This window comes from Emys orbicularis, chromosome 24 (assembly GCF_028017835.1).
Source record: "Emys orbicularis isolate rEmyOrb1 chromosome 24, rEmyOrb1.hap1, whole genome shotgun sequence".
NCBI classification, from domain to species: domain Eukaryota; kingdom Metazoa; phylum Chordata; order Testudines; family Emydidae; genus Emys; species Emys orbicularis.
Window position 1 is genome coordinate 2,723,391 of NC_088706.1, and position 12,038 is coordinate 2,735,428.

General features: G+C 53.9%; 1 protein-coding gene across 1 annotated transcript in view; it reads left to right on the top strand.

Annotated features, from left to right (window-relative positions):
- KANK3 (KN motif and ankyrin repeat domains 3) overlaps positions 1 to 12,038 on the top strand; it is a 46,331-nt gene that overhangs the window by 15,053 nt on the left and 19,240 nt on the right. The window contains exon 2 of the mRNA XM_065422074.1: positions 11,863 to 11,944. Coding sequence (XP_065278146.1) covers positions 11,908 to 11,944 — 37 coding nt within the window. The 5' untranslated portion in view covers positions 11,863 to 11,907. The remainder of the gene's footprint in view (positions 1 to 11,862; positions 11,945 to 12,038) is intronic.

Sequence of the window (12,038 nt, forward strand, 5' to 3'; positions counted from 1 at the left end):
CTATTCTGCACTCTGCCAGAAATGATCTTGGGTAACCTCTCATTTAGCATGTTTATCAAACGAGGGCAAGGTACTGCCTAGGACAGGACACGGGGCTTCGCTCGATTGCAAGAGCTGGGAAGTGCATAGAGACATTAACAGCAGTCAGTAGGTGGGATACTCGAGTGCAGGGTCTCCTTGCTCCAGGTCAGTGCACTTCCCCCTAAGCTACAGAGCATTTGAATGGTAGGTCGGTCTGTCTGTCCTCTGCAGAACAGGGAACCTGATTGAGCTGCATTGTGAAATGCCCTGCAAACTCTGGGAGCTCCGGCCTTGGTGCAGTTGGACTGTGCTGTCAATGACACTAGTGTAAATCTAAAGTGACCTGTTTGAATTCAGTGGGGATGTTACTGGGAGCAAAATCTAATCCAGTGTGTTTGGGAGCCTGAGTCTCTCAGGAGGACAAAAAGTGTGAGAACATTGCTGGCTGCGGAAGGCGCTGGGGTTCTGCAGGGCTGCTGTGTGCCTGGAGGGAGTCTGCAGAGCTGTGGGCAAGGGGAAGGAAAGCAATGTTATTCTCATGGTCCCGGTGTTTCCTTGCAGCAGCTGGGGAAAATCCAGGGTGACTGCTGGGTTTCCGTGCCGGCTGCTCCCCTCAGCCTCCATCTGTCCGGAATAGGCTTGTGTACAAAGCTGGCTCTGAAGAACAAGGCTGTGGCCTTTTCGGCTTTAACTTGTGAACTCGCTGCCTGGCAGTTGGGAGGGGGAAGTGCCTGGCCCAGAGCTCCGCGCAGCAGGGTCTGTCTGCACCACACCGCTCCTGATAATAGTGGGCAGAGCATGCGAGAGCTTTGGGATGGGCTTGGAGGCTGAAGCTGTGACGACTCATCCCATGAGAGAGCATCAGAGCGTCCCGGAGCCTTGGCTTGGCCTTCCGGAACTGGCAGGGGGTGGATGCCAAGGAGACATGGTGCCGGCAGAGGGTCTGATCTGACTCCCACTGCAGTCAGTGGAGAGACACGGTGGGATCTGGATCAGGCCCTGGAGAAGTGGGAAATTGAGTGGCTGCTAACTGCCTGGGACTCAGACTGGACAAATAGGGCTAACCGATTGGGGGAGGGGCAGAACAAACCCAGACACAGATTCAGGGGGAAGGAGAGGTTCGGGGCTGCCCCACTGCTATGGCACCAGGCCGTACCTGTCAGAGCTTGGCCTGGCAAAGGTTGTTCCAGCCCTGTTGGCTGGGGGAGTCTGACTTCCTGGATACCGATCAGTGTCTCGGCACCTGCCAGGCGCCCAGGGCACTGATTCAGCTGCACCTGGCTAGCAGGTTGTGACCTTTCCTCCTGCAGGCACGCCCTGGCCCCTGGAGGCTGGATCTCTGCTGTGCGCTGTCCGGGGGCTGCACCTCGAAGCCGGTCTGTAGCTGGAGCCAGTGCCAGACGCAGTGTGCACCTCTCGCGGTGACTCGGGGCTGGTTGCCAAGCGTTGCCAGCTGTAGTTCAGAGGGACAGTGTCCCCAGCCCTGCCTCTGACCTACTCCTTCCATCCCGTCCCCATGTGTGGCTCCCAGTCTCCGCCGGCCCAGACTGGGAGGGAAGGGGATGGTGTGCAGACCTGGCTGCTAACCCCACCGTCCAGGCAGGACTAGGAGCCCCTTTATGTACAGACTTGGTCCCCTGGCCGAGCGCTGGTGACTTTTGCCATTTCCATGAATGTCTGGATGTGGGACATTGCTCAGTGAGCAGCTGGGAAGGTCGGGGAGGGGCCCGGGCAGAGGTTTAAGGCCCTTCCATCTGTAAAACTGGCAAGTTTGCCATGTGCCAGATGCGCTCGAAGGCCTTGGGTGGAGTCCAGCAAACACAGCAGATAGCTGTTACTATATTGTGCTCGCAGGCGCGGCTGGAGCACCTGCAGAGCTCCTGGGAAGAACCTCTGGGCTGGAGGACTTTACGAAAAGCTCAGGTGAAGCCTGGAAGGAATATTTGTACAGCTGTAGCAAGCAGGGGCACGGGACTGGTGAATGGATGCCCATGAGCAGCGGTAAGGTTACAAACCTCCCGTCTTGGGCCAGTAGGTATCATTCCTTCTCTAGGCAGATGAGGCCTATAAACAAGGAAATACACACAAGCTCCAAATGCATGTTCTCCGTGAATGTAACTGATTCCTCGAGGAACTGGCAGGCTGCATTAGGCTGCTGTCTAATGTCTGTGATTAGCTGTGTAATTATAGGGCTTAGAGCCAGGGGACTCGATTGCCAGCGTGTCTGAAAAGATATTCTCTGCTGTCAGAGGGAGCTGGTTTGAAGCTCTTCTGCTGGCAATTCCCAAAGCAGGTGCGACTCTGTGAGCCGGCTGTTCCAGAGAGCAAGCCCTCCTCTTCTCTTAGCAGCCCACACGGCAGCTGTGTCGTGTCCACCCACTGGGAGCGCTGAGATCTGGGCTCTCAGGGGCCGCTTGCTGACAGTCAGCTCCCTGGCGGAGGTGTGATATTTCTGATCAGCAGCGAGAGCATCACTGCCCTGGCATGGCCCCTGGGTGCAGGCAACCAGATTCCACACCAACCGCAGGCACCTTTGAACTGCTAAGAAGCTGGAGATCTGGGCAGTGCTGCGCCCTCCACTTTGGGAATTCCCGACCCCCGCTGCGTTCACACACTGCGATGGCTAGTGGCACTAGGAGGCAGGCTAGCTGCAGAGACCCAGCACTTTCATTCACGGCTCGGTCAGCGGCTCAGCCGTCTAGAAACTCATCCCTGCCCCGATGCTTGCAGACAACTGCAGGGGGTGATTGACGACGACCCCTGGCTGAGGCTGCTGGTTGGCTTCTTGCTCCCATGCCTGGGTCACGCAGCTAGTCTGCACTACCACTCCCTGCTAGGATTGTTACTGCTCGTCTTGACCTCTCCGGTCTGGTGGCTCTTATCTTTAAGCTCCCTGGGTCAGGAATTGTCACATTTCTGCAGAACCTAGCACAATGGGTCAGGGATTTCCTCGAAGGTACTTACCTAGCTCCATCGCCGTAGGATCTGAGCACCACCCAATCTTGAATGGATTTACCCCGTGGGTCGGACAGAGCTCTCAGCCCTGGCATAGTCTGGGCAATGGCAGCTCTATTTCCCCCCTCGTGGGAACCCACTCTAGGCACCTGGCTCCTCGGCTGGCCTCTCTCTTGGGTGGAGACCTGCCTCTGTCTCCTTCCTCACCAAGGTCTTCCCCCGCTGCACAGTTCCCTGCCTACGCTGGGTCATTCCACAGCAAGACCGATGGCTTGAACAGGTCTTTGCTCACTCTTTGAAGGCTATGATGACTGGCATAATTACCCCAGGCACAAGTTACCTCAGCACTGTCTAAGCACGTACATTTATTCTTAAGGTTGAAGCATTACAGAGAAAACACCACACTGAAAACAATAACCTCCCCCCATGCCAGTAAACTTATTCCCAGCCCCATCCAGGAATTTTTCTGTGGTCACAAGTTCAGAACAGCTCCTAGCTCAGCACAAGCCCACCCATGACTCTGCAGATGCCCCTTTAGCCAATGTTGTGTGTGTGGTCTGCAGAGCCCGTGAGTAAGTAACCAGACAGACAGTGGGGTTCTCTGCAAGGCCTAGCTTGGAAAGGCTGGGTCCAGAGGTGGGTAATCTGCATTCCCCGCCTCCCAAGTATTTCCTGGGAAACACACCCAACCAACAGTTCAGTCTCGTCTGGCCCATTCTTTTAAGAATCCTTTGACGCTCACGGCACTTCCCAGGGGTTATGTAGTCTTGGCTCCCCCTTAAAGGGGCTACTGACAGTCCCACAACAATACATCAACATGTGCACTGTCAATACAATGACCTTGGAAAACACTGAAGCTTACTTCAGTGAGGTTTCTCCAGCAGAGTGCAGGAAATTGCCACGTCTGTCACAGTCCTCGTTTTACAGAGAGGTGACTGAGTGGCAGAGAGGCCAAGGCCCAGACCCTCAAGGGTATGGAAGGCTCCTAACTCCCATTGGAATCAGTGGCAGTTAGGAGCCAAAATACCTTTGAGGAGCTGGGGCTAAGCAACTTGCCGAGAGCAGCGAATTGTACCTGGGTCTCCTGTGCCCCAGGCTAGTGCCCTTACCACGGGGCCAGCCTTCCTCTTCTGGTTGAGTCCTCTACATGCTGCCGCAGCAGAAGTTATATAGTTATAACTTGTTCCGCAGGTTTGTCACAATGATAAGAGTCACGGATACTGGGCTATTTCTGTGTGTCCGTGACTTTAATAGAGCAGTGTTCCCCAAACGGCAGGTTACTGGCCCAGTGGGAAGAGGAGGGCCCAGGTGGTGGAGGCTGAAGAGCATGCCTTCCCTGCACTCATCCTGCAGTGGTGGCTGGGCCCTGCTCTGGTGTACGGGGTTGCAGCACCACTCGGGTTTGGCCTGGCTGCCCCTCCATCATGACCATATATAACACAAGAGAAAGTAGCTATTCAAAGAAATTGAAAGATCAGCAAATGATCAAAGGGAATGCTTTCCCCACCCAATGACCAGCGGAACTCACTGCCACAAGATATCACTGTGGCCAAGCGCTTAGAGCAGGATTCAAACCAAGAACTGACATTTCTATGGATAATGGGCACGTCCATTGTCACACTAGGCAGATGGGTTATAAACCTTCCAGCTTCAGGGTATAAGCCAACCACTAAGTGACAGGGAGTAGGAACAAACATTCCCTATGAGCAGGATCACTAGGGGGTTCTTTCACCTTCCTCTGAAACACCTGATACTGGTTGCTGCTGGACACAGGACCCTGGCCTAGCTGGACTCTGCTCTGACCCCGTCTGGGCCATGGCTGTGTGACACACAAGGTCTGGTATGGCATGTCCTGTTCTCACAGGCTGATGCTAATCTGCTCTCAGCAGCTTCCCTGCTCTGATTTTCTTCCTTTCTGATCAGGAGCAGAGTATGGTGCCCCCTGCTGCCAGCCGCAAGTATTGCAGCTATCAGACAAAACCTGCCTTCCCCCTCCCCAACACTGGGTTTTTCTTGTAAATGTGCTGCAGTGTTTAAAGAATAAACATCTCTGATAATGCTGGAGATCTCTTAGCCCATCCATGACCCCTGTCAGTCCTCCTTGGAGAGAGATTTCCACCCCCTGCCTTGCCCTGGAGGCTGGCAGAGTCTTTCCCTAATAGTCACCCTCATTTTTCTGTTTCTTAATTTTATCCCCTTTTATCCTGGCAGCTCCCAGCCTGCCTTTTGGACCCTTGTATGCCCCACGTCTCTGCAGGCGCTGAGCACGTCACAATCATTCGTCCTCCCCACATCTGGCCAGGCAGGGACGGATCATTGTTCCCATTTCACAGATAGGGAAGCCGAGGGAGGCACAAAGAGATGAAGTGACTTGCCTGAGGTCACACACACAGTCTGTGGCTGAATTAAGAATTAAACCTGGGTCTCTTGTGTCCCAGCTGTAATCACAGGCTTCTCCTCTGGCATGCCGGAGCCCCATGATCTCTGCAAGAGACAGAGTGTGCCAGAGCCCAGAGATCTCAGATTTCTGTATGTGTCCACCAAGTGAAACCTGTATGTGCATCAGTCCAAAGATTACCTGTACCTGCCGAGAGTGGGGCATGGGGGTGAGGGGGAGTGAGGGCAGCGGCTTCAGCAGATGTTACTGAGCATGCTCACAAGCAGCAAATCTGGGGGTGCACATGACCTCGCATGACTCCCCCCACCATCGCCTCTCCTGTCACTGACACGTCTAGCGTGACCATTATTTGGAACAATTCTGCAGTCACTGTGGATAGCAGCACATCCACACGCTCTTGGTGTAGGAAAATTCAGGGGAATCTGAGTAGCTCTGGTGCATTCAGGAGACTCAAACTCAGAGACATGCTGCCATGTCACTATGTTACATCTCGTTCCTAGCAAGGGGTTGAAACCAAACCCCAGATCGCAGCATCCCTGGACTTCGGGGAGTCCAAATCTAGCTGCAGATTTCACCCCAAACGCTGGATCCAGCCCCACTGCCCTTTGTGGGAGTCAAAATCCAGAGGCGGAGCCAAGTCTGGTGACTTGTGCTCATCTCTGGGTGTGGCAGGAGGAGGAGGACCCCAGTGTTTGAGATATTGCTGCATTCCCTTTGTAGGGGTTTGTTCTAAGCAGCGGCCTGTGGGACGCAGTAAATCTCTTGTGATTGGCTGAGCGGCTTTCAATGATGTATCACATCTGATAAGCGGGTTGTTTTTGGAGCTGGAGTTTATCCTGAGCTGTTGGGGCTGGGGTGCTGGCTGCTCCGCTCTGGCGCTGGTTCTGGGAATTACCAACTCCCCTCCCTTTCGCTCCCCAAACTGCAGGGTTGTTTGTTCCAGCAATTTCCCACAAAAGCAAACATCATTGTTCCCGCAGCCCCGGTGCAGTCGGCCAGCAGACGCAGACAGATGTTCTAGCGGCTCAGCGCTGTTCTCTGCTCCCCAGCTAATTAACTCACTTTTTGGAATTCTTTCAAAAACAGATTCCCCCCCCCCCCCATTTCATGGAATTCTCTGACTCGCTTCTGGAGCTCTGCTCAGTTTCACTGCCCTGATCTCTCTCCCTCTCCCTCTCCTGCTCTTACCCCCTTCCCTCCTCACACTGTGTCCCCCCCAAGGCCTCGGCTACAATAACAACAAGGAGTCCGGTGGCCCCTTAAAGACGAACAGATGTATTTGCCACCGGACTCCTTGTTGTTTGTGTGGATACAGACTAACACGGCTACCCCCTGATACGTGGCTACAGTGTTACTGATTCCCATTTGCTCTCAACTCCAGCCCGCCGTGTGCATCTGAAGGTCGGGTTAGAAAATCTGTCTTTGCGCGACTGCAGCCCCAACACTCCCTGCTGGGGCTCGGCTCACACTCTGTCCCCGGGAGAGCTCAGTCCCATGTGACCAGAAATTCCCGTCCTCGCAGATCTGCACGGCCTGAACGCGCTGCTGAAGGAGCCATTCCTGCTGCAGGTCACCTCGGACGCTGCTCCTGGAAAGCCATCGACCCTGTGGAAAGCTCCTGCTCAGCAGGGTGTGGTCACCAGGAAATGATTCCAGGCCTGAGGTGACAGATGGCACGGGAGTGGGCTGTGTGCCTCTTGCTCCCTTAGCTTAGCTCACACCAGCCAGACCGCACCCCCTGCAACTGCCTGACGACACACCCAGAGGTTCCTCCTAGCTGCCCCTGCTCTGGCGCTAGGAGTGTGGTTCTCAACATGTCCTGATGCCATGCTTAGTGCTGGCCTGCTGCTCCTCCTCCCCGGGATAGCCCAGCTCCACCCAGCCCTGGCAGCCAGGAGCCACTGGGCTTCCAAAGGTGAACTGCAGAATGGTCGGACATTGCTTGAGCCACATTTATCACTGCAGGATGTTGGAGCAGGTGCTCTAGGAGCTAGTCAGGTGATCTGGTCACATGGGCACTAGAACACAGGAATCCCAGCTGGGCCAACAGGGAGGAGACAAGTGGGACTAAATTCAGACCCGAGTCCATTGGACGCCGTGATCTCCCCTGCGGCAGCAGCCTTGTCATTGGTCATTTGCATTCTAGCTGCCCTCAGGCTGGGTATAAAACAACCTGTCTGCCTCCCAAATCCAACCGTCTTGGTCCCAGATAATCATTTCCTTAGCAGCGAGGCGCAAGTTCCATAAAGCCCTGGGCTACATCCTTGGAATCTGCGCCCGGCTCTGAGTTTAGCTTCTCTGGCCTGAACGAGTTATCCTGATTGTCCTGTGGCTAGCTGGGGAGGGTGACTGAGGTGTCTCTGGGGCATCTTCTAATGAGCCTTCACTGTGATAGCAACATGCCACGTACATGGATTAAAGGAAACACTAAAATTGTTCAGCTCTGCACCCCTCCGTGACCCATTTGCTTTTCTCTTCCTCATCTTTGTCTCCTCTCATCCTCTCCCTCTGCTTCTCCTCCCTCCTCATTTTCACGATCTGGCCATGCAAAGGGTGAGAAGGATTCCAGGCCCTCTTGTGGCCTAAGCTCCTCAAAAGTCTGATTTGCTGCTTCTTGCATCCCTGGCTACTGTGCCTTCCCCCTTCCTGTGCACTCTCCTTGGCAATGACTGAGATTGGGCCTCATCTCTGGCACCTCTTGTGTTATCAGTGAAGCAGGGGCAGCGTTCCCTCTCTCTCTCTCTGCACCTAGTATGGAATTGCTCTGTGTACAAGGAGCTAATTTTAGCAGGCATGACTCAGAGCAGCAGCTCCATCGAGAGCTCATGAACAGCCCCTTGCAACAGAGATAATCAGCGACTGCTGAGTGTGGCGAGACGTGGACAAGGTGAACGGAAAGCCCTCCACACCGACCTCTACCATGACACTTGGAGAAGGGCAGTCTCTGCCTTCTGCTTCGGGCCCAAAGCGACCCACTGGCCACCCTTCCATTTATGGTTCCTGCTCTGAGCATGTCAGACATCCAGGAACCTCCATCTCTGTTCATGTAACCATAGTTAGGCGCCAACTGTCCTCATGAAGACCCAACCCACGACTGATGGGAGATGCCCTAGATCCAGCAAACCTTGGGAACGAAGCAGGGACACTAACAGGCCAGAAGTGAAAAGTGGGAGATCTTCATTTGCCTGGCAGGATTTCTGGACTGACACTAGATCATTGGTGCAGGAACCAAGCTACATAATAGGAAGTAGGGATGCAAATATTGGTTTAAAAAGTTAACCGGTTAAACGATTAAAATTATATCATTTAACTGGTTAACCGTTAACTGATGTCGCTCCAGCGGCGGGCTGGCATGGGGAGGCAGGAGCTAGGGTCCCGCCAGGGCTGGGGTCTTGCCGGCCCGGTGTGGCTGGGGCTGGGCGCAGCATGGCTGGGACTGCTCCAGCTTGCCCGGCAGGGCTGGGGCCGCTCCGGCCCGCCCACCACGACTGGGGCTGGGGTCCCGCAGGCATGGCCAGGGCTGGGGTCCCACCGGCTGGCCAGATGCAGCCAGCCGGGGGGGTTAATGGTAAGCCTAATGCTTACCAGGTAACCGGTTAACCTTTTACATCCCTAATAGGAAGTCTGATTTATGCTGTGCTGGGGGTGCAAAGCAACCTCAACCCAGCTGGAGACAGCCCAGGATCTGCACCAGCCTCTTCATGCTTCACTGTGCATTTCGGAGACTTTGCAGCATTACAATAAGTGTGCTGCTGAAGCCAGACCAACATTGAGTCCTGTGGCACCTTTAAGACTAACAGATGTATTGGAGCATAAGCTTATGGTGCCACAGGACTCTTAAAGGTGCCACAGGACTCTCTGTTGCTTTTACAGATCCAGACTAACACAGCTACCCCTCTGATACCAGACCAACATTGTGTCTTCCCCAAAGCAGAGAGAATGGAATAGACCCTGGCCTGTTCCCTGGGAAGTAAAAGCTGTCTCTTTTGGTGTCCCTCGCTTTGATCGCAACAATGCCCATATAGTAGCCAGAGTGGTATAAAAAACTACAGCCAATTCTGTAACCAGGAACCCAGTAGCAACCAGTCCCCCCTGCAGTACAGACGAACCCAGCTGAAACAGAGAGACGCAGCCTGCTACACAGCAGGGCAAAGTCCCACTGCACAAAGCTCGTGCCTAGGCCAGCCCTACCCCGAACCTCCAAAACACCTTGTCCAAACTGCCCCTCAACGCCAGTGAGATCCCTTGAGCCCCGCTGCCATCCTGGAGGGGAGGGCTGCTGGAGCGGCCTGGGCTGGCAGGGGAGAACGGGTATGAGCACACCCTCCCTGAAGTTCTTCCCTAAGCAGCGGGGAGGGCATTGGCCATGGTGTCCTGGGACTGAATGTCTCTGTCCACGTGCTGCGTGAAATACTCGTAAGGCCCCAGCCCCTGCTAGGGGTGGGGGTGTCAGCAGTGGAGAGCGAACCTCCCTCTGAGGTGGGAGACAGGCCAAAAAGCCTTTCAAACGTTCCAGAAACGGCTTAGAAAACATTCCAGAAATGCACTTACAACCCCAGGTCTTACAGACAGTTTGATTCTAAAAATCTCACTGGTGCCCTGGGAGCCAGACTGCAGCGGGAACTGAGAAGCTGAGAGTGGCTCCTCCAGAAGAGCTCATTTCAGTGTGTTCGTCATGTCCCAGAAAGCCCCAGGCCCTGCTCAGATAGAAACCCCTCCACCTCCATTGTTACCTTAACTATGGCCGCAGGGTCTAGTGGCCAGGGTCCCGGTCTGGGACTTGGGAGACCCGTGTTCATAAGACCAGCCATGCTGCATCAGACCAATGGTCCATCTAACCCAGTTTCCTCTCTCCGGCAAGGACCAGTGCTAGAACTTCCAGGGGAGTGCACAGAACAGGGCAACTATGGAGAGATCCACCCTTGTCTTCCCCTCCTAGCTTCTGGCAGTCAGAGGTTTTGGGACACCCAGAGCATGGGGTTGCATCCCTGGCCATCTGGGCTAATAGCCATTGATGGACCTATCCTTTATGAACTTATCTAGTTCTTTTTTTGAACCCAGTTATACCTTTGGCCATCCCCTGGCAATGAGTTCCACAGATTAATTGTGCATCGTGTGAAAAAGTATTTCCTCCTGTTTGTATTAAACCTGCTGCCTATGAATTTCATCGGGTGACCCCTGTTGTTTTTGTATTGTGGGAAATGGTAAAGAACTCTGTTCACTTTTTCCACATCATGATTTTATAGACCTCTATTGTATCCCCCCTTAATCATCTCTTTTTCTAACCTGAACAGTCTTTTTAGACTCTCCTCATATGGAAGCCATTTCATACGCTTGATCATCTTTGTTGCCCATCTCTTGACCTTTTCCAGTTCCACTTTATCCTTTTTGGAATGAGGTGACCAGAACTGGACACAGTATTCAAGGGGTGGACGCACCATAGAGCTGTTCCCAGATCTGCCCCTAACCGCTGAGTGCCCTTGGGTGAGTCATTTCCTCTCTGTGTCTCAGATTCCCCCACACTCCCAGTCTTCAGCAAATAGCCCAGCTCTTGCTCAAGCCTCCACGACGGTTTTCTCCACAGAGATTTTTGCATTAGGGATCTTGGGGAAGGTGATCTTCATTGTAAAGCATTTTAATAACCATCCCTACCTCTTATATGGCGCTTTTCCTTAGTACATCTGCAGAGAAGGTCAGTGTCATTCTCTCCATCTTACAAATAAGGAAACTGAGGCACAGAAAGGTGACTTGTACCTAAGGTCACCTAGCAGCAGAGCCAGGACCAGAACCCAGGTCTCCTGAGCCTCAGTCCAGTGCTCTCTCCAGCAGCCCTTATGCTACTTCAAGATCTCCAGCTGACAAGTGCTGAACAGAAGCTGGGGCATGGTACAGATTTTGCCCTTTCTCTGATGCAATTGCTGCCTGAGCAGGGTCTTCTCCTCCCTTACCTTTCAGGTTATATTTTCTTTTCCAAGTTTCACTTCAGGTCTCCCCTTTCCCTCTGTGCCCCAGAATGCATTGCAGAGTCTAGCTGCAATTTCCCCTAATCCTCCTATGCTGTGCTTTGAGGCAGGCTGCCCAGACGGGGTGGGGGTGGCTAAAGGCTTCCAGGGCAGGAGCCAACACAAATGCTGCAGAATGGAGTTGGGGAAAGGGAGACAGAGGGGGTGTGTGTGGGAAACGCAGGCTCCTGCTGCGCTGAGCGTTCCATGAGGCCGTCTCTGCAGGGGGAGGAACGCGGAGGCTGTCTGGGCACAGAGCTCTCTGAGGGAGGCGGGTTTCACCGTGTGGTGGTGTGATGCGGCAGGAGGCTGTTCCCCTGTGATTGGGGTTTCTTTGTGATGTTTTGGCATATGAAGTGGAATTGGGGTGTGAAGGCGGGAGGGCAGTTGGGGTTGCATAGACGGGCTTCCTTCTAGTCTGTGCTGCTGAGAGCCACAGCCTACCTACCAGGAAGGAATTCACTCCGGCTCATAATGTCTTTTCAGATTCGCAGTCCGCTGGTCTATGGTTTTGTGATCCCCTAGGAGAAGATGGCACAGCCCATACACCTGAACCAGAATCTCCCAGGTAAAGACATGGGCAGCTCCTACCTAAGGGGTACCAGGATGATGTGTTCTCCCAGTGCTCAGCTCCGAATGTAGAGATGGGGCACCCCCTGCCC